Source organism: Biomphalaria glabrata, chromosome 1 (genome assembly GCF_947242115.1).
Source record: "Biomphalaria glabrata chromosome 1, xgBioGlab47.1, whole genome shotgun sequence".
Lineage (NCBI taxonomy): Eukaryota > Metazoa > Mollusca > Gastropoda > Planorbidae > Biomphalaria > Biomphalaria glabrata.
This window is the reverse complement of record NC_074711.1, coordinates 30,691,478-30,716,575: the sequence shown is the minus strand read 5'-3', so window position 1 is coordinate 30,716,575 and position 25,098 is coordinate 30,691,478. Positions and strand designations below refer to the sequence as shown.

The 25,098-nt window shown below is 32.3% G+C and overlaps 1 protein-coding gene across 3 annotated transcripts; it reads left to right on the top strand.

Annotated features, from left to right (window-relative positions):
- Window positions 1-555: 555 nt before the first annotated feature.
- Window positions 556-25,080, top strand: LOC106075042 (ATP-dependent RNA helicase DHX8-like). 3 transcript variants are annotated; one of them, XM_056032054.1, is made up of 23 exons: window positions 556-673; window positions 8,407-8,502; window positions 13,899-13,984; window positions 15,625-15,783; window positions 15,952-16,253; window positions 16,410-16,605; window positions 16,766-16,864; window positions 17,139-17,249; window positions 17,434-17,722; window positions 17,846-17,943; window positions 18,480-18,627; window positions 18,792-18,973; window positions 19,255-19,449; window positions 19,674-19,859; window positions 20,021-20,107; window positions 20,357-20,480; window positions 20,570-20,751; window positions 21,661-21,801; window positions 22,430-22,723; window positions 23,519-23,647; window positions 23,796-23,992; window positions 24,234-24,413; window positions 24,686-25,080. In XM_056032054.1, exons 2-23 carry the CDS (start codon window positions 8,409-8,411, stop codon window positions 24,921-24,923), a joined length of 3,717 nt encoding a protein of 1,238 aa, XP_055888029.1. In that variant the 5' UTR covers window positions 556-673; window positions 8,407-8,408; the 3' UTR covers window positions 24,924-25,080. The 3 variants fall into 3 exon arrangements, with proteins under 3 accessions (XP_055888029.1, XP_055888018.1, XP_013091415.1); XM_056032043.1 differs by lacking the exon at window positions 556-673 and adding an exon at window positions 860-953; XM_013235961.2 differs by lacking the exon at window positions 556-673 and adding an exon at window positions 5,016-5,130.
- Window positions 25,081-25,098: the final 18 nt, after the last annotated feature.

Sequence of the window (25,098 nt, the reverse complement as noted above, 5' to 3'; positions counted from 1 at the left end):
TATAAAATAAACAATGGACCGGCTTATATCTTGATATCTGCTGACAGGGGAAAGTGGATGAATTTGGTTACATAAACTGCCTCAGCACCCCGACGACGTAAGTCAAAGGACAAATGAGAGATATCTAGCTCTTGTTATTTTATGGTCACCATCAGTCTTAAAACGAATATTGATCATCTCATAGAAATGAGATGAATGCATGGAAATTGACTATGGTTGGAAAGATGTGAGGCGTAGTAGTTCTTCCCTTTCCACGCAGCTGTGTCCAAAGGACCGGCAAAGGCCTGTCTAACGTTGTTGATTTAGATTCTATCTAGTTTTGATTAAAGTAAAAAATAATTCTATTTTAAAATGAATTATTAAAGCCTTCATCAAAGAACTTGAATATTTCGTTTTATTTATTTGAATATATTTTGATGAAATTAATAGACTCTACTAGATAGATCTAGAATAGATCTAGTAGATCGAATCAGTTTAAATTGTTTCTCGTAGACTCTACACATTAATTGTTCAAATAAGGTTTTGTTCTTTACAAAATATGATTTACTGCTGCAACTACAAGATAACTAAATTAAATTGTTAAATTATAGCATAAAACTAGAATTATAAGTCATAATAAGATTATAATATAAAATATAAGAATATAAGATCTAGTCTAGATCTATAGATCTAGGTCTGTATTAGCTTATTAATTAGATCTAGATTTCTAGATCCAAGTGTCTTTAACTTAAGCTCTTGAAGAACTTCACAGTCACTTGATTGAAGTTGTCAAGATTGATAATATTAAATTTAATATTTAATCATTTATTATTAAATATTATAAATAATAATTATTTAATTATTCATAGCGGATATTGAATCAATTGATTATTGAATGATATTCATTATTCATATTGATTATTGTGAAGCACTCTCTGTACTCTGCTACAACTTGAACTTACTAACTCTAAGTAGTAAGACTAAGTCAACTTACTTAAAGACCAACTGAAGAGGTTTTGGGGTCAGACGCGTAAACCGGTGTAATACTTTTTTTTAGTTTCATAATGCTTAAAGAAACATACATACGAAATATTAGACATATATTCTTTGTAATTATTTAGATATAAGCAATTTAATGTGCGTTTTAGGGACTATTAAATTTCACAATCTCGAAGCCATTCGAGATCAGTATTTCCCAGACAACCAAGGTCGATGACGTAGTTTAAGGGAAATTAGGTCAAATTTTTCAGTTTATGGCTTAGCGTATTTCCCTATTCTTTTTTACAGGAATGCCAGTTTTTGAAAACAAAGGCGACTAAAACACACCAATTTATAAAAAGTGGATGTTAAGAGTTGGGGAAATTAGGTCAAATCACGCAATTTATGGCTTTGCATGTTAGATCTACTGTTTGTCGGCTTATTCTTGATCTAGTCAATCTAGTCAAGCGAACAGCGTTTTAGCCCACGCAGTACCGCGCGCCTCAGTTCACATGTTTCTTTTAAGTCAAGTTACGCAATTTATGGCTTATGTTACTGCTTCAGGCTTATTCTAGTTCTACATCTACTGCTTTTGATCAAGAGCTAGATCTTTTTTTCTCAGATCATTAATGATGTATGAAGTAGACCTAAATTTAATTAGATGAAGTCTAGATCTAGTAATGGTAGTATTGGATATTTAGAGATTAGACCTATCTTTATAGATCTATCTAGACTGATCCGATCGAGGTGCTGGGCCTAGATCTAGAAAAACAAAGTTTAAAATTATATACTCTGTCTATACACTTAATAGTGATTATTAACCTATAGTCGTCCCTAAATAGGCCAAATATGGGAAAAAAACATTTATTACAATGTTAAGCTCATTCAATGCAGTTATTGTAGTACACGATTATATTTAGTTTGAATCTAGTGTCACAACCTCGTACAACACTAGCAAATAGCTTTAACCTTAACCTAGACTTAAAGGTAGTCTGATTTAGATCTAAATTTCTAAAAACTAATCTATAAGGCAAAAATTAGACCTAGATCTACCAATTCTATATCATTATTAATATACGAAATATGGATTTTGTTACACTCTTACTTAAATAGTTCTATAAATCTATATGTAAAAATTGAATTTTCGTTTATCTCACGAATAGAATCATTAGATAGTTAAGTTAGCAAGTTAATCTGTTACTGTAACAAAGTTTTAAATTGTGTTTAGACAAGAGAAGAGATTATCCAACTGGAAAAGGAGTTGTTTTTTTTTTCTTTTCTCTGGGAAGTGGAAAATAAATTGTAGCATCAATCTAATATTCAGTAATGCATATAGACTACTGTTGATGTAGTTATGCAACTCATTTTATTAAATTTTAGTAACCCAATTATTGCCAGTTAATCACTGAATATATAAATATATATTTTATTGTTATTAAAAAATGCAGAGCTATTCAATTTAAATGTTCTTTACGACGTCTACGTCTTCCCTCGGCAGTGGATTTTCTTTTGGCCTCTAATATCTATTCCACCTTGCAATTTCCGATATACAACATCATTCAAAGAATGAGATCCAACTCTTATTTTTTTTTAAATGTAACCCCTTTACAGATCAAGTCATCATTGCAATGGACATTCAAATCTGCAATAACATAGAAATGATCAAAATTTCAATACGTTTCAAAACGCAGAAAGTTGTGTGGTTTGCGCTCTGAACTGTGGTTCAAACATTGACCACTGCCATTAACTAACATCCTGCTGGAGTTTTGGGCTATGACATAATAATATTAAATCCTGATTCGAAGCTTTGCCTAAACCTAGCAAGTGAAAAGGAACATACTAAAATAATGTTGTGTGTATAATGAAGAACTCTATTAAAATGTGATTTTTTTATTTACATTTATTGGTATTTATTATATAAAATAAAATTGTAGAATGTTTCTGTGATTTGTTTCACAATAGAAACAGGGAATATTCACTCTTCTTGTATTTCCAAAATGATGAAAGATCCATCTAGTAAACTTGTCTGTATGCCACATGTCATATGTTTTCTGTAAAATAGATTTTAAAAAATTTATTTATTAACATTTATACTTAATTATGTATACGTATATATAGAACTAGTGGTTATATATATATATATATATATATATATATATATATATATATATATATATATATATATATATATATATATATATATATATATATATATATATATATCTTATATGTTAAACTGATTATCTGATCTAACATAAACATCTAACTCTTATTGTTCTTAATAATAATAAATTACTCTACTCTTGGTCTAGGCAATCTAATATATTTCAGACCAGGGCCGGTCTTAAGCCACTGCAACCTATGCGGTCGCAGTGGACCCTGCACTTTCATAGGCCCCACGCTAATTCTAGGTGTAATTGTTAAATTGCAATATATATATATATATACCGGTATATATAAAACCTGGAAATCTCATGAAAGCTCATAAAAATCTCCTGAAAAATAGACAAAATTGTCATTTGTGGGTGTCATTCATTCCGGAAAACGCTAATCCTACGCGCGATAAAAGGCATTGTCAACTTTCATGTAATAAAATGTAAAATCAGGCAAATTTTCACTTTAATAGGAAGTTTCCATACTTTATTTACATTAATAGTGACTGGCATATTAATATGCCATAGGTTGCAAAGTTCGTAAAGTAAAGTTAATTTGATCGTAACCTTGTACTTAGTAAAGATTGAATAAAATGCAAAGTCGAATTTTTTTTAAATACAAAAGCTTAATTTCCACTTATTATCCTTATTCCCACCCAGACTAGGCCCTGCGCAATCAGTTTCACATAAGGCCCCGCAATCGTTAGGACCGACCCTGTTTAAGTTTAAGACTTAAAGACAAGTCACATGTGTTTAGTATAGATCTGTATTTAATATTACCAATATAAATGATGACTTATTATTTTTTAGATCTAAAGTCTAGCCTTATTAATAAGTATAGTAAGGGCTAGTAAAGGGCTATAGGGCCTATTAGAATTAGATCTTTTATAAATATATTCTATATAGATTTAGCTTCTATTAGGCTTTAGGTTTAGTCCTTGACTAATATAATATTATATTTATTTATATCTATGAATAGTATGAATAATCTTTATGCTAGGACACTACTCACTAGGTCTTACTATTAGTACTATTACAGAGATATACAAATTCAAGCATTAAAAAATGTTGGCGACTGGGCTTAGACTTAACAAAGATAGAGTCTAGGCTAGTCTAGATTACTCTAGATCTACTTAAATCTACTAGTTTATAAACTATTACTCTAGTGTCTCTAGTATAAGTATTAAACTCTATTAGTATTACTACAAGCCAAAGTCAAGTCAGTCAAGTATTATTATTATAAACTAAATCTAGTCATCTAGTGAATTCTAGTGAGTGACTAGTAAAAGTGTTAGAAGGCTTAGACTAGCTAGAATTAGAGATAGATAGATCTATCCATTTAGTTTTGTTATAATAAAAATTATAATAGACTTATACTTTTAGTATACTAGTATAGTTTATTATTATAATTTATAGTAGATCTAGAATCTACCATCTACTATCTAGATTCTACTACTAATTCTAGATCTAGTCATAAGACGATCATAACTTTAAACTTAGTGACTGTCAGTGTCTAGTGACTCTAGTCCTATCTATTAATCTATCTATAATATTAATTAAATAGTCTGCTCTATAATATATTTTGAAAAAGTAGAAGAGTTAGCTTCAGTGCATTTTGGTGCATCCCATGATAAGTATCATTTAAAATTGTTTGACAGCTAGATTTAGATAAGTAGATCATCTGAATCGCTATCAATAACGTATGTCTATTTTTATTTACATTTTCTCAGTCCATTACAAGACGTCACTTCCGGTTTCGGCCATTGAAGCTGATTTTCAAATCTCGTTATTTTTTCCACTTTCAAATTACTTTTTCTAATATAAATACGCTTTTCTAAAATCTCAAAATTTTAGGAACTAACTTTGATGCTATCTACTGTCTGAATCAATCGCTATCTCAATTTCGAAAAAAAACTCTTCAGTTGGTCTTTAAACTTTACTTTTGAACTTAGCTGAGTAACTCAGTAAGGCTTAGAATCTACTTCTAGGACACTTCTAAGTTCTACGTCCAAAGACTTAGGTTAGTACAACTCTTAACTCATTAACATTATAACTGTCTTAACTCTTACTCAACTCTACTGTCTCTAGTGACTCTAGAGTCTTAGAACTCTGCCTTCTCTAACTAACTCAGTTAACTCAGCCTACTACTGACTCTACGAGTCTACTGATACTAACTAGTCACTAGTCTAGTGATAACTAGTGAGACTGTCTCTACTACTAGACTACAGTTACAATTGTTCAATACAATAGTCAATAGTTACTATATATCAATACTGACAATAGTAAGTAATTCATTACTCGTCTCAAAGTTAGACTGAATAGAATCTAGATCTAGTCTAGAGTAGTTTATAAATTTAATCTGGACATTACATGAATTTGAACACTCGCTGTTTTTGTGCCTTAATTTGTGGTCATTAAATCTTTATTTTTATACTTAATATGAAACTAGCATGCTGTATAATGTGGCTAATGTGCTTTTCCATTTTCCAATGATTCTGACCCAATTTCCTTCCATTTAGCTGTCTTTTTATGTAAGAAAAAAGAGTTTCAAATGTCTAAGTTAGGTTGTTGTTTTTTTGGTAATTGTTTAGATACCTTTACTGACCACCATGTTGTTACCTATATTAAACTTTCAATAACTTTTTTTTTAAAGAGATTTATGTTATGCTGTTAACTTATGAATTTTTAAGTATATTTACTGAAATGAAGGTCTAAAAAAAAATGTTAATAATAAATTGATGAAGTTCTTTTTTTCAATAACTTTTTTTAAAGAGAGTTTTTTGTTCTAATGCTATCATTTTAAATGAATTTTAATATTAGATCTAATAGTTGTTAGAAACAAAGATAAAATACAAACAGAAAAAAAGTTGGCAATTAATTTAAGGGAGATAATCTAGTGTTGAGCCTTCAAAACAAAAAAGGCGTATTTCCAATTCCAATGAAAATATAGATATGGTAATAAGAAATTAAATTTTAAAAAATATATTTTAAAAACTATTTATCTCAGAGGACATCAAATTACATATTTGTAATCTGAATTTTTTTCTGCATATTTTTAAAATATAAGAGAAACCTGATTTAGCATATCTAGTCACGTAAACTTATACCGTTTTTTCCTATGTTACCCAGATGACTTTACCTCTTCCTAGGGTTAAGACTAGATATTATTTGATTGGCTAAGTCTTTGCTAATGAGCCTGGCAATATTTATTCTGCTTATGGAGCTGATTTATTTGTTTCATAAGTCAAGTTGTTTGATTCCATAAAAAAAATAATAATAGGGTGTTTGTATTAAATTACGATTACCAGTTTTGGACATCAATGTTAATGATCAAACAAACAAATATTATGATATAAGATCATTAACATTGATGTCTAAAACTGGTTGTTTGGAATACATTTTGGTAAGAAAAAAGTAATTTAATACAAACACCCTATTAAATTTTTTTAATATGAAAATGTCAAATGCTAATGTTAGTAGATCAAAAAAATTCTTGTATAGTTTACTTTAGTCAAGTGTTGTAGGATTTTGGTAGTAGGTAGATCTAAATTCTCCTACCAATTTTTACTTGTCAAGTGTAAATCTTATATACAGACATAATAATAAAAACAACTTAAGTTTTAGGTCACAGTCTACCTCCTTCACCCTATTTACACTGTTTATACATTTTACATATATATAGGTAAAGATTAGTAGTTATTTTCCACCCTCCTCTTAAAATCCTATTAAGCTTCTTCCCCCTCCCCCTTTTTTTAAATTCTAAAAAGGTATGCCCCTACCATTTTTTGTTAGCTTTGCTTAATCAGCCTTCATTCTTTGTAGTTTAATTTTTTTTGTAGTTTCATATTTAAAGAAGATTTTGATCCAAATATAAAGGATTTCTAACCCTTTTTTTTTTAGAAAACAACTCCCTCTCTAAAATATTTACATCTTACACCCTATAATGTATTATACTACCAAAACACCAAAAGTTTGTTAGTTGTTTACAAATATTCTTCAGATTAGAGCCTTAAAATGGAAATGATAAACCTTGCCTAATTGTATCCTGGTCTTAACATTTTCCATGTATTTTTTTTGACTTGCTGCATAAAATGCACCTAAACTTTTGCACCTAAACTTTTGACTAGTTATCAAATCTTTATCTATCAATCATATATCCTTACTTTTAAAAATCATCATTATTACTTCTTAGATCTATCGCTTTGACAATCTAGTCATTCTTAATAATACTCAATTATATAATTTAAGCGGCCCCCGAAAGGGGAAAAGACGCTATTAGTTTTGTGTGGCCTGTCTGTCCGTCCTCCCGTCTCGTTTAGATCTCAGTAACTAGAAGAGAGAATAAAAATCGGACCTACAATATTTTAGATCATTCAAAGTTCTGATGCAACAGCTACTTTTTTCTTTTCCGAAAGTGAACCATCTAATTTTAAAAATTATCAATGCAAGCAGATTTTTCATAAAAATACACCACTTTTACAACTATTCACTATTAATAGTAACAAAAAAAAATGTTAACTATTTTATTTAAAGAGAAAAAATCTATTTAGTATGCATATAAGTTGGACATAATTTAAAACAACAATTAATAAATACTTTTTGATATTATTGCATGAACTGCAGAAGGGAATATCCGTAGAATAAGAGATTGACCTTTTACAAAACATTTAGATGAATTTGATATTAATTATAAGACATCATCGTGGTCGAGAGGCCAAGTGCGCTTGAACTTGACTTGGCTTGGCTACCTAGAAGGGGGCTCAAGGTTCGACACCTGACTCGGGCAGAGTTGTGTTTACTGAGCGCATAAAGGCAGCACGAAAAACCAACTCCTAGATACCCCTTCCCCCCCCCCCCCACTGGTCCACAAATGAGATTGGACCAAAAGTACTCTGAGCATGCTATAAGCATGAAAGTAGCGCTATATAAAAACTATAATAATAATAATCAGTTAGGCCAGGTCACATTTAACTTCACATTCACTTTCACCTATCCTTTGGTCTGCTGAGTCATCACACAAGATCTGTCAAACCTCTTTCTCCATTTTTCGCTGTCATTTGTCTTTGATAGAATTTCATTCTGATGTCCTTTCTGAAAGTATTGAAACCTGCCTTTTTACCTGCCTGGGTGGACCACTTCGGGGGCCGATTTGAGTTTGTGTTTTTACAAACTGTCTTTGTAACCTTGTTTTTTTTAATTTTATTAATACAATCTAGTATACATGATTTTATTGAATTAGGTAAGAAACTAATGATAGTATCAATTAACAGCTTTTTAAAAAATTGGATCTTTTTAGAGATGGATGAATTACAGAAACTTGAGTATTTGTCTCTTGTATCCAAAGTTTGCACTGAGCTCGAAAATCACTTGGGAATAAGTGATAAAGATTTAGGTAAGTATATTGAAACTTTTATTTTTTTAGCTAGTAAACTTAGCTAACCCTAATTGAATATCTTTATTTCAAATTCATATTAACCATTGTTACTAATGGCTGTTTTTTTTATTGATTTATGATTAACAAATTTTGAAAGAATTTAGAAATATATATATATATATATATTGTTGTTTATTTTCTGCATGCGTCCAGCGTGTCCGAAGGTCATGTCCAGTGTGTGTGTGTTTATAGTACTTCATCAGTGTTATGTCAGACGTGCTGGTTTCATTCACTGTTAACTGTAGTCTAATTTTGTCGAATAAAGCCATGTTATTGGTATACTAGTATTTGTTGTTTCATTACAATTTATTTGACAAAATTTTGTTTCTGGATAAGTGTTGGAATTCTTAATCCACAATGGATAAATTACTCAGAAAGAGTTGGACATTGATCCTAATGCACCTCTGGCCTCAGACAAATGGACTCACTGGTATGACACATTTCAGAATTTTCTTTTATCCATCAAGGATATTAACGAAGACTTTAAAATAAAGTTGTTGAAATATCACGTATATGCTATGGTTTACATGCTCATCAGTGATGTCCTATTCAATGGCCATAGACACACTCAAGGCTACTTATATTAAAGTTAAAGAATGACATTTTTGCTAGACATTTGGTTGCTACTTGTAAACAGCAGCTGGGCCAAACGGTCAAGTCCTTTATGCTAAAGTTGCTAAGCCTGGCCCGGGACTGTGAGTTTAAAGAAGAAACTACAGAACAGCACAGAGACATTTGCATTAGAGCGCTTATGACGAAGCTAGAGTGTTAGAAACAGCCACAACTCATGTGCAGGCTTACAATTCAACAAACGAAATATCTTGCGGGTCAATGAAAACGCCAACTCGCTCCCATCTAGAAACATCCATTTCTAGTGAAGACCAAGAATTGAATGTCAATTAGTTGCTATGCTACTTCTGTGGTATGTCTCCAGTTTCCCATATATGGTTGATAAAGTTAAGTATACAGGTCCTAGTCCCCGGATCATTTCATTTGTTATTTTATCGGGTCCAGAGGATTTTCTTGACTTGAGATTTTTTAGGGCAGTATTGAGTATTGAGTGTCAAAGATCTGACAGTTGACTGTTGGAGCTTTTTCTTTAGGATATTACTAAAGGCCTGGTCCAGTTGTTTTCTTGGTTTTGACTTGTTGATGCTTGCAAAGTATTTATTGAAGATTTCTGCCTTTTTAAGGTTTTCTGTTATTAGGTCATCAGTGCCTTTTATAGGTTGGGGGTTTTTTATTTGTTTTTTTTCCTGCTAGCAGGTGCAGAAGGGTCCAGGCCTTTCGACCATCCTTGTTTAGGTCTATATGTTCGCATGTTGTGGTCCACTTTTTCTTTTTTTCTGTTTTTATTTTGTATCTTATAAGCCCTGTCAATTTGTTGTACTTTGTCTTGTTCTCTCTAGTAGTTTTTTTTTTTCTATAGTCTTCCTGCCATGTTTCTTTCTTTTACTAATTTATCTAATTCTGGTGTCCAAAAAGGTTTGTATTTCCTAACTTGACCTCGAGGGATGTGTTTTTTCACTTCTTGTAAGATGTTGGAGACTATAGTTGCGTAGGTTGAGTTGACATCTGTCTCCATTATGCTTGAAAGTCTTGTGTCTGTTTCTTGTGAAAAAGCTGCCCAGTTAGCTTTTTTTATAGTTCCATCTAGTTGTTTTGCTGGGTTGGTATCTACCTGGAGTTCCAATATTGAGGAGTATAGGCCTGTGGTCACTACCTATGTCTTCAAGAACTGTTATTTTAGAAGAGTCTGTAATGTCTGTAGAGATAAAAGTTAGGTCAGGTCTGCTAGTCGTGTTGTGTGCTCTATGGAGGAATGTTGGAGGTGAGGTTTTGTTTTGCAGAAGTTGTAGGTTAGAGGCATTTATTATATCCTCTATTTCCTTGCCACGCTTGTTGTAGTATGGGTAGCCTAGGGAGGGTGCATGTGCATTAAAGTCACCAGCTATTATTGTCCTTGTGTAGTGTGGTAGTTGTAGGTCTATTTCTGCTATTGAAGATGGTGGGCAATAGAAGTTTTTGATGGTGTATTTAGTTCCTTCTCTCCAAAGAATTGTTTCCTGCATGTCGATATCTGTATTGTTCTGTACATGTTTTACTGTTGCCTGAGTGTCGTTTCTTATGAGGGTCATAATTCCCTGTGTGATGTTTATTTTCTTGGACAGTAGTGTTTCTTGTAATAGCGCTATGTGTATATCATGCTTCTTGAGTATGTGTTGGAGTCCATTTCTAGTGAAGACCAAGAATTGAATGTCAATTAGTTGCTATGCTACTTCTGTGGTAGGAGGAGACACTCTAGGACTGAATGCCCTGCTCGAAATGCATTATGTCATCAGTGCTGTAAAAAGGAACACTTCAAAACTGTTTGTATATCAAGTAAAACAACAGCCAACATAGCTGCTGGATTGTGCTCGGATGTAATACTTGGCATAGACTTTATAAGTCTTCATAAGGAATTGACCATACCGTACAGGGGAAAATGCAATCTCTTACACATCTATGTAAAAGAAAGATGGTCATTGATTACTGTCAAACAATAAATCGCTTCACCTTACTGGATGCATACCCAATGCCCCGAGTCAATGAACTGGTAGAACGGATATCCAACTTTTCTGTTTTTAGTACTCTAGACCTCAAAAGTGCCTACTATCAAATACCAATCAAGACTGAGGAAAGGCTGTTTACTGCATCTGAGGCATGTGGCATGTAGCAAACTATATCAGTTCTGTCGCATTCCTTTCGGTGTTACCAACGGAGTTGTATGCTTTCATAGAACAATAAATCAAATTATTGAGAATGAAAAGTTGCAGCACACCTTTGCATACGTGGACAATGTAACGGTATGTGGTCATGATACAGAGTCACATGATGAGAATCTGCTAAGATTTCTAGATGCTTCTAGAAAGTATGGGATCACATTTAATGAAGACAAAAGTACGATAGCCACTGACAAAGTTTGCTTATTGGGATACGAAATTTCTAAAGGCCTACTCAAACCAGACCCTGACAGATTCCAGGCTTTAAGAAACCTTCCTCCTCCTCATGATAAGCGCTCATAAAAATGAATCGTGGGCATGTTGGCGTACTACTCGCAGTGGATCCGAAATTTTTCTAACAAAATAAATGTTTTGGCAAATATTACGTCATTCCCTCTTTCAGAAACAGTAAAGACAGCCCTTAACGAGTTAAAGCAGGAGCTGGAGAAAGCTGCCATCTTCACCATCGACTATACTCGACCTCTGACGGTTGAAACAGACGCTTCGTATGTTGCAATAGCTGCCACCCTCAGGATGTCCGCCCTGTGGCATTCTTTTCAAGAACACTCCAGAAGTGAAAGGCGGCACCATTGTAGAATCTTTATTTAAGGAAATGGCACCACTACTTAATAGGAAATCGCTGTACCCTTGTCATGGATCAATGCTATGTGGCCTTCATGTATGACAAACAGAGCAAAGGGAAAATAAAGAATGAAAAAATTCAAAGGTGGAGACTGGAACTGAGCTGTTTCCACTTCGATGTCTTGTATAGACCAAGCAAACACAATGTTGCGGCTGATATGTTTTCTAGAAACAGGTGTGTGTCAGCTATGAGTCAAAATGAATTGAAACTGCTCCATGACTCTCTGTGTCATCTGGGAGTAACAAGACTATGGCATCTAGTGCAAGTGAAAAAACTTACCTTTCTCTGTGAAGATGTCATACTGGTTGTCAACCAGTGCAGAATCTGTGCCGAAGTAAAACCCAGATATTTCAGTAATTCTAATGGAACTCTAATTAAAGCGATGCAGCCTTTCCAGAGACTAAGTATGAACCGCTCCCTTCTACATCTCGGAACATATAACTGCCAACCATAGTTGACGAATTTTCAAGATTCCCGTTTGCATTCACCTGTTCTGATATGTCGGCTTCAACAGTAATCAGATCTCTAGATAATTTATTTGGACTATTCAGACTATTCAGAATGCCTGACAATGTACACTCTGATAGAGGTACCTCATTCATGTCAAGAGAGGTGCAGGAATTTTTACACGAGAGAGGGGTGGCCACAAGCAGAGGAAATTCTCAAGTAGAAAGGCTAAATGGCTCATTTTGGAAAGCTATAACATTGGCCTCAAACACTCAAGGACTCCCGGTTTCCAAATGGGAGCAGGTGTTAAACCATGCCCTGCACTCTCTTCGTTATCTGCTCTGTACCACTACAAACAAGACACTGCATGAGAGAATATTCAATTTCTATCACATCACAGGTCCACCTTTGGCAAATCACTCCCAACATGGTTAACTCAACCAGGAAAAGTGTTAAAAAAGGGAGTCTGTGCATCAAAATATGATGATGGTACAATAGCTGTGGACTTAATCACATGCAACCCACAGTATGCCATTGTCAGACTTCCTGGTGGAAGAAACAGTGTCACTGCAACATTTGGCCGCTGCTCCAAGAGAGGGAGAATCAGAGGTGTATCAACAAATGGGAACATGAAGACCTTAAGTCAGAGACAAACCCTATCACACAGATGCAGGTGCCTACTAACCATGGGACTATGGAACTAATGGCTACTCCTAACACAAATGTACAACAGGGGGGAAATGGACATCAAGAAGAAGTAAATGCAGGGGCTGAGTCTCCATTTAGAGAGACGCCGATGTCACCAATTCAAAGCGACGGCAATAGTGGTCCTGGTAGATATAACCTAAGAACAAGCAGACCTAATTATAAGGTCTAACATTTATTTACTAATTTTTCCATATCACAAGTTCTAACTCAGTATCTGTAGGCTTAATATGACACACTTAGAACTGATCATTTTATAATTTATAGCTTTTCTAGTTAAGACTTTTTGTATTGTATTACTTATTACATTATTATTCAAAATACTTTCTCTACTGGTCTAACTTAATATTTGTATGCTTAATATGACACTTAGGGTAATATAATTACCCTAAGATAATTTTATAGTGTATATAACGTGTTTGTTTATAGTTATACAATGCTTTTCAATAGAGTAACTCTGTAAGTATTCTGTAAGGATACTTAGGCCTCCTATATCATTGTCCTTCACTATTATTTACATGTTTATGTTCCTGTAACTTTTAGGCGGGGGTGATTGTAGTGTAACTGAGTTGTTTTTTTCTGTGTGCGTCCAGCGTGTCAGAAGGTCATGTCCAGTGTGTGTGTTTTTCATCTCCAGTGTTATGTGAGATATGCTGGTTTCATTCACTGTTTACTGTAGTCTAATTTTGTCGAATAGAGCCATGTTATTGGTATACTAGTATTTGTTGTTTCATTATACCATCTCTACATCTTCCTGGAGCTTACCTATAATAATAATATTTTTACATATTTTACAGCTGAGTTCATAATAGATCTGGCTGATAAAAACAATACATTTGTAAGTTTTAAAAAGGCTTTAGAAGAAAAAGAAGCACAATTTTCAGTAAGTAAAGCTGATATAATATTTATAAATAGTTTAAAGTTTATTTTAAAAAAGAGGCTAGAATGCAGTATTTTTTTTAGCTGAAATAAATCAATAGGATTGTCAATTTTTTAAATCATTGCATTGTAATGTATATATCCCTGCAGCTTTAATTAATGCTTCTGAAGTACATTAAAAATTTAGAAAGTTCAATAAGGCCATAATGCTTGAGTATTATTTGGGTTGTGTTAAGTATTAGTTTACTGTTGCTAATTTTAAAAACCATCTCTTGGTTCAGAGTATAGATTTTTTAAATTAATTTTACCTAAACTACAAATGTTTTGATAAATTAGACATTTAATTTTATTTTTACAACTAAGATGTAAAACATTTGTAATGGTTAACTTCATCTAAGTGTGATCAGGGAATTTCTTGAATTAATTTAATATTCTTTGTTGTTGTTTTGTTAATTCTTTTGTATAGCGTTGCTCCTATAGCATCCTCTGGGGACTCAGGTCCCAGTCTGTTTTGTGGAAATGTTTGGGGAGGGTTTATCTGGGAGAGGTTTCTATGCCAGGCGCTCGGCACAATTTCAGCTCAAGTGAAATTTCAAACTTAATATTCCAAATCTGCATCAGGATTCAAATTTGAGCCACCACAATTAAATAGTGATGCCTTTTCTACCTCCCAACCATATGTACCACATCATTGATAATCCTGGTGCAAACGAAAGGCCCATCAATTTTAACTTGTAGATTTTTTGTGTGATTTAAACTTATCAATGGATATACTTACACAATAAAATAGGTTTTGTAGACAAATTATACAATCTTAGTCATTCTTGGCTTAGTCAAGAATCCTTTCTGTTATGTTTATAAGTAGACATAAAGCTACTGTCAGCTTTATTGAAAGAAAAATTTAAGCAGATAGAAATAACTAAATTTTCTTTAATTAATTAATTAATTAATTGCACATTAAAATTTCTTCTTAAAATTGAAAAACAAGAAAAACATAAAAAATACTTTAAAAAAAACAACAAAGTTTATATTAAGTGTAATTGTATCAATTAGTTTGGATCAGTCATGTAATTGAATGTAAGATTGACCTAGACATATAAATCTGTGTGATTGAAATATTTTTACCAAATGTTTTTGTTTAGCTTTTAGCTTTCTCAATGCGCTATGATCCTATCACTTGTCTGGGCCAATTGTGAAAGGAAGAGGAAAGAAGGGGGTATCTTTGTGAATGTTTACATGATCATTTTTTAAATTCATTAAAAAAATGTTCACTTAGGGCTCAAGATTCCTTAAGGGGACTAATTCAACTTATACCACCACATCTTTTAAGTATGATTTATTTCCCTTGTTCAATATACCAAACAAAAAAATAATTTACCAATAATTAGTTAACTGATGGGTTAATTTTTTTAAATTGATTCTTGTTTTGTTAGGTAAAAGAAATAATTGTGCAAAATGTCAACTTGATCCGAGATTGGGTGTGGGAGAAATATTGTGTACAAACTTTTTACCAGACAGACAGAGTGAGTTAATATAAGCTTTGTAAAAATGGCCCGTATGTTGTTTTTTTATGACTAAGTAATCTTTTTTAAGCAAGTTATTGTATAAAATTCAAGTATATTTCTTTTTTATATGTAAATATAGGATTCATTGATTGCAAACTTGTTGCGGCTCATTCAAAAAATGAAGCCTAAACCCAAAAGTTTTGAAGAAGTAGAAAAAGAATTGGATACCAAAGATGATCCTGATTTGAAAAAAAAATTGTTTCCTGGATTAGCATTACCTAATGATCCAAATGTTCGAGTAAGTATTCTCTCAGTTTAATAGAATATTAGTTTCCACAGTAAATATTATCTTACTTTATTATTTAGTTATTGAGGTAAGTGGTACTCCTGCTTTTAATACTGTTTTGTGTATGTCTTATTATTATTATTATTTATATCTTTCTTCCCCATCAATTTGTTTTTAAAGAAAATGCTGGATGATGAAAATGGCTACTGCAGTGAAGAAGATAGCAGCTTGAAAAAGAAACATACTTCTCTGTTGGAAGAGGTTAAACCAAGCTCATCTAAAGAAGGAGATGCATCAATAGCTAACAACATGATGATGGAATTAGAGGCACTACTTGGTAGGGCTTCAAAGAAAGGTAGAGAAGGTGATCAGATGGAGAGAGAGAAAAAGAACAGAGACAGAAACCACAGAAGCCCTAGCCGTGACAGAAGTCGGAGTCGTGACAGGAATCGTAGTCATAGCCGAGAGAGGGATAGAAAAAAGTATGTTAAACAAATTGATTATTTATTTTATCATTCATTCTTAGTATTAGTTACTTCTCTTTTGTTTGTGTCAAGTATTTAGTATACAAGTGCTATAGTTGCAAAGAGTAAAAACAATATATTGGATGTTCAATGAAACTTGTATTTTAAATTCAGGAAAAGACGTCGCTCAAGAAGCAGGCAACGTTCTAGGAGCAGGTCACCACGAAGTCGGCATCGGCGTAGGAGTAATTCTCGGTCACGTAGTAGGGATAGAAGCAGAAGGAGCAAAGATCGCAATATTAGGGACTCAGACAAAGTTAAAGCAAAAGACAAATATAGTGATATCCCATTAGAGCCTTTAGTTGGTTCAGTAAGTAATAGACTAAACATTTGTCTTCATATTAAGTCTTACTTGCATTACACAATGTCTGTCATTAAAAAAAAAAAGCAACAATGGATAAAAATACAAAACTTATTTTTAGTTATCAAATTAAAAAATTCAACTTTGAAATTTTGTTGATTATCCACAGATCTATGAAGGTAAAATTACTTCCATTCTACCATTTGGTTGCTTTGTGCAGTTAGAGGGACTTCGTAAAAGGTGGGAAGGTCTTGTTCACATATCACAAGTAGGTCATTTCTTTTCCTTTTGTATTCAAGTTCATTTTTAAAACAAGTTTAAACATTTCAAACTAATCAAGTTTATATATTATGAACTCTTTATGTTGTGTCTGTTGTATTTATGTGTATTTTTCTGTTGTGTTGTCTTTCTATGAGAAAAGAGTCCTTGTAATCACAACAAATTTCTGTAAGGATCAATAAAGCAGTCTTAGTCTTAGTCTTATTATCATATAGGAGTCATACACTAACTCTTATTTTTATTATGTTTCTTGTATAATTTAGCTGCGCCGAGAGGGACGTGTAACCAATGTTGGTGATGTTGTTAGTAAAGGTCAGAAAGTCAAGGCCAAAGTTCTTTCTTTTACAGGCAACAAACCTAGTTTGTCCATTAAGGTACTGTGGTTTTAAAAGGACTTTCTAGATAGCTCATATATACAGTATATTTATTAATATATATCAAAAGCCATCAATTTTTGAGACATGATTTTATTTATGAATAAATATATGAATAAGGTTTACCAGGAGTTAATAAACAATTTTTGGATTTTAACTTGTACATTTTGATTTCTCTCTTTAGGATGTTGATCAGAAAACAGGAGAGGATTTAAATCCTGCGCGATCAGGTGTCGGAGGTGAAGTTAGAGTAGATGATAACATAGCTAGAAACCCTGATCGACCTAATACTCTACCATTGGTGGATGCTCCTGAGCTTGAAGATGAAAAATCTGAAATGAAGACATTTAAGCGATTATCCTCTCCTCAACGTTGGGAATTGAAACAGTTGATGGCTGCAGGATGCATTGATTATACAGATTTGCCTGACTTTGATGAAGAAACTGGACTTTTACCAAAGGAAGATGATTCTGGTATTAATTGCATTCTCATCTATTTTTTAAAAAAAAGTATATAGAGAGAGATAAATAGATAGATAGATACATATTAATACTACTAATGTAGTGGTAATGTAATATTGAGAAATTATTTTTTAGATGAAGATGTTGAGGTTGAAATGGTTGAGGAAGAACCTCCATTTTTGCGTGGTCATGGAAGACAGTGGGTTGAGCTCAGCCCAGTTAAAATTGTGAAGGTAAATCGTTTGTTCTTGCATGACTATATGGAAGAATAGATTGGAATGTGAATTGTTTTGAGTGGCTTTTAATTAGGTACTTTTATAATGCTACTTAGTCCACTATACCATAATAACACATAATAGGTGGTTAGAGTGATCAGCAGTTAGGTTCCAGCATTGTACAATCATGTTTGCTACCAAGCTTGATTATGTGTTGTTTACTAAGAAACTTCTAATGCCATGATCATCAAAATCTCATATATTTTTTAAAATGTCCCTAACTCTCCATTCCATTTTTTTTAAACGTCCTTATTTTTAAACCAATTTTAGATATTTCTAGTTTTTCTCAAAAGTTAAAGCGCTGTCATAGGTAAACCAGTTTGATTTCAATTTTTATTTTGTTGCTCAGCACTAAATTCAAGTTTGGAATTTTTCATCTTTCTTTGAAGTGCTTTCAAATTACTGTAAAGAAGGCATTTTAGCTTGCTAAGTTGTTTGAGTTTATGTCAATCTATCGTCTTACATATCATTTTTAAAATACTTGTTTTGAATAGAACCCTGATGGCTCCTTGGCGCAGTCAGCTATGATGGGAAATGCCTTACAAAAGGAAAGAAGAGAAATGAAACAGGCTCAAAGAGAAGCAGAGGTGAACTCAGTTCCCACTGTACTTAATAATGATTGGATTGATCCAATGCCAGAGGGTAAGTTAATTTTGTTCACTTATGTTTGTAAATATTTACTATATAATTTATTTTCATTGTATGCATAGTTAATAAATTTTTTGTGTGTGCATTATTATGAATTATTCTATTGTTAAGTGATTAAGTCGAATGCCATGTGAAAATTTTATGTCATTATTTTACAGATGGGGGACGTACACTAAATGCCAATATGAGAGGTGTAGGAATGGCCCCAAAAGAAGAGCCTGAATGGAAAAAACATATTAGTGGTGGAGCTAAGGCCTCCTATGGCAAGAAAGAAAAGAAGTCCATTATTGAACAAAGACAAAGTTTGCCAATCTACAAATTAAAAGATGACTTGCTAAAGGTACACTCTCACTTAATAGTTAATATTTGTATCTTTTATTTCATTTCTGACTTCAACATAATTAGATGAATAATGAAATGAAAAACATTATTTTTATAGATTACATCATGTGGTATTAATTAATCTTTGTTAATAAACCAGCCAAGATGTATCAAATGAATTTAACTTTTTTCAAATCACATTTATTTGAAAAAGTAAAGTACTGTGTAGAATGTGGAAGTTTTGTTTTCATATTTTTCATCCTCTGCTCACGTCACATTTATATTCATTATCACTTGCAGGCAGTATCAGACAACCAAATTCTAATTGTAATTGGTGAAACAGGCTCTGGAAAGACAACCCAAATTACACAGTATCTTGCTGAGGCTGGCTACACAACAAAAGGAAAAATTGGTTGCACACAACCCAGGAGAGTTGCTGCAATGTCAGTGGCCAAAAGAGTTTCAGAAGAGTTTGGATGTCGTTTAGGTCAAGAGGTAAGTTGACAAATAATTCTATTGTAATTCATTATGTTTAGATATTAGAAATTTGGTTTAAAAAAATTACGTTTTATAGGATGCAGTTTAAATGTTTTACAGAATGAACATTTGCAGTTAAAATTTTCTGGATATTAAATAATTGTATCTGAGGAGTTGTTTTTTTTTCACTTAATCATCAAATTCTTCTTTGTGACAGAAAATATTAAACATTTTTTTTTTAGGTTGGTTATACTATTCGTTTTGAGGACTGTACCAGTGCTGAAACTAAAATTAAGTACATGACAGATGGTATGTTACTCAGAGAATGTTTGATAGATGGAGATTTGACACAGTACGCGGTCATTATGTTGGATGAGGCTCATGAGAGAACAATTCATACTGATGTTTTGTTTGGTCTATTGAAACAGGTATCTTATATTTTGCATTTATTAGACATCATATATTGCAAAATATTTTATCTTCATGTATTTTTTTTTAATAGTTTTTAGTATTAATTCAAGGTATATTAAATGTCTATTAATTTAAATCATATTTGACTACCATTTATACATTCAAAATGTTCTTTCAGGCTGTAAAAAAAAGATCAGATTTGAAACTCATTGTTACTTCTGCTACTTTGGATGCAGTCAAATTTTCACAATACTTTTATGAAGCTGTAAGTTAATCAAACATTTATTTTCTTCAGTTTTGATAGCTCATCAACAGCAATGCTCTTTCGACTAATAAATGATTTGTTGCTATCTGTAAGTCCAAGTAATTAGTATAGACAAACATATTTTCTAAGCAGTTGTGTTTAAAACAAAAAGTTTAATTGCTGAAGACTTCATTAGTTGAAATTTTATTTAATTTGCATGGTTTCGTAATATTGTATTACAAAGCAAAATAAAACCTTTCCATTCTACAGCCCATCTTTACTATTCCTGGACGAACTTATCCAGTGGCTATACTTTATACAAAGGAAGCAGAAACAGATTACTTGGATGCTTCTCTTATCACTGTGATGCAAATTCATTTAACAGAACCACCAGGTACAGTAATTCAGTAATGAAAAGATTTTTGTTGTTCTTGGTATTAATTTTAAACATGTTTGTAACAAAAATGTGCCTACCTTCATCAGGGGATATACTTTTATTCTTGACTGGTCAAGAAGAGATTGACACAGCTTGTGAGATTCTGTATGAACGAATGAAAGCACTGGGCCCTGAAGTTCCAGATCTGATCATTCTTCCAGTCTACAGTGCTTTACCTTCGGAGATGCAGACACGAATTTTTGAGCCTGCTCCACCTGGGTCCAGAAAGGTATACATCTTTTACATCTAAATTTTATTTTATTTCTCAATTTTGTAATGTTTTCAAATCAAATAGTTGAAAAGTTATTGATTCAAAATCATTTTGCTAAATGCTAATGCATTTTCTATGGTTCCCGGTCACTTCATCCCCGGTCATTTCATCCCCTGTCATTTCATCCCCCGGTCATTTCATCCCGTTTTTTTCATCATCTGAACATTTTATCTAACAAATAGTAATTGTAAGAATCATGAAATGAGGAATATTTAATATATTCATTTTTTATTTAAATGACAAAAAGTGTAACATATTATGTAAGAATAAAATTCCAATTAAATAAACTATAAAAATTTAACATGTATAAATATAGAGGTAATGTAAAAATGTGTTATCCTGATATGGGTGAAGTCAGCCTTTATTAGAAAAAAAAAAAATAAAACCATATTTCAAGGCTAAGAATGATGCGCTCAATTTCAAGAAAGAGCGATTGAAAAATAAAATAAAGTGAAACATGGTCGTACTTCCACCACACCTTGGCCTTTGATGACAAGTTATCAGCGGCATTTACAATATATTATAAGATTTCTCATGAATGCATAGTGGAAGAGGAAACACTATAAACGCATTAGTAACATATCAAAAAATATCAAAAAGCATTCTACATAATCTTATTTATATATTAGATGAAATGAGGACTTAAAGTCAAAGCCTTAACATCACAATGAAACAATGATAAAAGAAAAATTTTTAACTGGGGATGAAATAACCGGGGGATGAAATGACCGGTCACCATTTTCTATAGATCTCTAACCAATAATAAATGTATAATGTATTTTTTCTATAGTAAATTTAGTGAAGTTTTCTATTTTTCTATGAAAGATTATTTCAGCATGTATTTTGACATTTATTTTTCTATATCAGGTGATCATTGCTACAAACATTGCTGAAACATCATTGACTATTGATGGTATTTACTATGTGGTTGATCCAGGTTTTGTGAAACAAAATGTGTACAATTCAAAGACAGGAATGGACCAACTTATAGTCACTCCTATTTCTCAGGTAATGGATTCCTTCCTCATTGTTTACCTTATATGTCATCCATTTCTAATCAGATGTGCTAATACTTTAACAAAAATAGATTTAGTTATTGTAGACTAAAGGAAGAATATCATATAGTCTTTTTTTTTTTTTAATAACATCAGGTTCAATTTTTTTTAATCAATGCTTTAAAAAAAATTGAATTTGTTCAAATCATTATCCTGCTATTTTTTTGTCCTTTTTTTTTCTCCTTTGGTATTTAAATAGTATCAGGATTAAGGTTTTAACTTTTTAAGCAATACTATTTTTGTATGTATTATTGCATGTATTTTTCAACTTAAGTAGTCACTTTTTATTGAAATATTTTTTTTCATCTGTATTGTAATTCGGGCTCTCTATAAGTCCTAATAATAACCTTTTGAGGTTATTGTATGGAGTGCTCATTGTTATTTATTCATTTCAATGGATAATAAATCTCATTAGGCTTTTGCTCTTGAAAATATAATGCTATGAAGGAAAACAAAGTATTGCTCTAAATTTGATGATCTGTGAAATAGCACCTATATCCCTTAGGGCTTGTCCATCCCATGCTAATGCTAATTATATACATTTCTGTCAGAACATATGTTCATATTACTTTATGTTTCAGGCACAAGCTAAACAAAGAGCAGGCCGTGCTGGACGCACAGGTCCTGGAAAGTGCTACCGTTTGTATACAGAACGTGCCTACAGAGATGAGATGTTATCCACAAATGTCCCAGAAATTCAACGCACAAATTTGGCTTCTACTGTACTCAGTTTGAAAGCTATGGGCATCAATGATTTGTTGTCTTTTGATTTCATGGATGCCCCGCCCATGCAAACTTTAATTTCTGCCATGGAACAGCTGCATGCCCTGAGTGCACTTGATGATGAAGGTCTGCTTACTCGATTAGGAAGAAGGGTAAGATCATGATGTAGTGACTGGGGAAGAAATTGAAGGGTTAGATCATGATGTAGTGACTGGGGAAGAAATTGAAGGGTAAGATCTTGATGTAGTGACTGGGGAAGAAATTAAGGAAATGATCTCAATATAACAAGTTCATTGTTTTTTCTTCTTCTTTCTTAATTAAGCTACAGTATAACCAGCCACAGCTAATTGTAACTTAATTTTGCCAAAAGTACAAAACATAAAGTTCTGGTTTTCCTGCAAGCTTGAATTATAATTTGCTTCAATCATTCCAGTGCTGTAAAAGGCTATAGAATAAAGTTATCTATATAATCTGCAGATCTTACACTTCACTCTGCACATTATATCTACACAGCTCCACTGTTTAATCAATTAAACCAATATGCTGATAGATCACCTGTGCACACTTTACTTTTAAAATGTATCAACCTGTTTTTATTTATCTTGGCAATATCTAGACTTCTGTCATTTTTTATAGTGTTTCTGGATTGATTCTGTACATCTTATACACACAAAAAAGCAATCAATTATTTTCATCAGTTGCATGGAAAGGGGGAACTTTAGTGTTAATGTTATGACCATAGATAATGTTGATACTCTTCCTTCTACAAGCAGCTTATAACAAACCAGTGTAGAGATAGTGTATCTTAGATTTCAATCTGAAAATGCAAGTGAAATTGTTTGCTTGACATTAATGTTCATTTTAACTGCAAATTATCATTATGATTGTATTTGGTTAAAAAATATGTTCAGAAACTGTTTTAATATTTTATATTTTTTTATTGATAGATGGCAGAGTTTCCTCTGGAGCCGATGTTATCCAAAATGTTAATCATGTCAGTACACCTGGCCTGCAGTGATGAGATATTAACCATTGTTTCTATGCTCAGTGTTCAAAATGTCTTTTACAGGCCTAAGGTTTGTAGCATTTCCTTTGATTGCTGTTAAATATTACTTATTATTAAACTTGAAATAAACAATTAGTGCAATTATGTAAGTATAACATATCATACATAAACACAAGAAAGTTACAAATACAAGTAAATGAGAAATGTTTGTATTCTAGGACAAGCAAGCTGTGGCAGATTCCAAGAAAGCAAAGTTTCATCAGGCTGAAGGAGATCATTTAACTCTCCTTGCTGTGTATAACTCTTGGAAAAACAATAAATTCTCCAGTCCCTGGTGCTATGAAAATTTTGTTCAGATTCGAACTTTGAAGAGAGCACAAGATGTTAGGAAACAGATGTTGGGCATTATGGACAGGTAGGACATTTTTTTATTGAATATTTTGGTCAGCAATTGTCTTGTTGCAGACAATCCAATGTTAGTTTAGCTACAGAATTAGGTCTGTCAATGGTATAAGAATGTTAAACTAGAGAAAATTAACTTTTTATAGCCTAATCCTTTCTTGTGGGTATTTGGCTTATTGGAGTTCAGCTTTAACACTTAGTGTTTTCTGTTTCTGAAACTATTTCTTTGGTATAATTTTGTTCTTCTCCTAAAGGCACAAACTGGATGTTGTCTCCTGTGGTAAAAATACTGTGCGTGTACAAAAAGCTATTTGCTCTGGCTTTTTCCGTAATGCTGCCAAAAAGGATCCTCAGGAAGGTTACAAAACCATTGTTGACAGTCAAGTTGTTTACATTCATCCATCGAGTGCCCTTTTCAACCGACAGCCTGATTGGTAAATATTGGAAAACTACCTATTTGTAATTTAGATAAGGACATTACAATGATGTTATAGTTTATTACCAAGGCAAAAAAAAACACACAAAAAAAAACTCAACTATCACAAGTTTTTTGTTTTTTTTATATATATATATATTTTATTTTCTGATTTGTGTGTGCGATGCATTTTTTTTTTCATATTTAAGTATTTGATCATTGCATTCTTTTAAAACAAGAAATTGTATCCATCTTTATAATTCCTGAAATTTCTCTCTCTCTCTCTCTTAGGGTTATTTACCATGAATTGGTTTTGACAACAAAAGAGTACATGAGAGAAGTGACAGCAATTGATCCTAGGTGGCTAGTGGAGTTTGCTCCCAAGTTCTTTAAACACAGTGATCCTACCAAACTCTCCAAACAAAAGAAGCAACAGAAAATTGAACCTCTATACAACAAATATGAAGAACCCAATTCTTGGCGTATTTCCAGAGCTTTTAGGAAATTCCACACTAAAGTTACATTTTAAGACAGTATGGAAACTACTAACATTTGTTTCATATACAATAGAACTTTTTTTTTTTTTTTGTATGTTAGATTTTAACTTTGTAAACAAAAAAACACACAAAAAAGCCTACTGTACTATAGTTTGTAAATTGTTTTTTCAAATAAATCTGATTATAATACACATGAGTTGTTATCTT

Bases quoted from the DNA above. Each gene is read 5' to 3' on its own strand.
- LOC106075042 (XM_056032043.1), top strand. From the start codon at position 875: ATGATATTCATTATTCATATTGATTATTGTGAAGCACTCTCTGTACTC. The intron at 18,974-19,254 runs GTACACTCTCAC...TATCACTTGCAG, and splicing joins TAAAAGATGACTTGCTAAAG to GCAGTATCAGACAACCAAAT. The intron at 19,450-19,673 runs GTAAGTTGACAA...TTTTTTTTTTAG, and splicing joins GATGTCGTTTAGGTCAAGAG to GTTGGTTATACTATTCGTTT.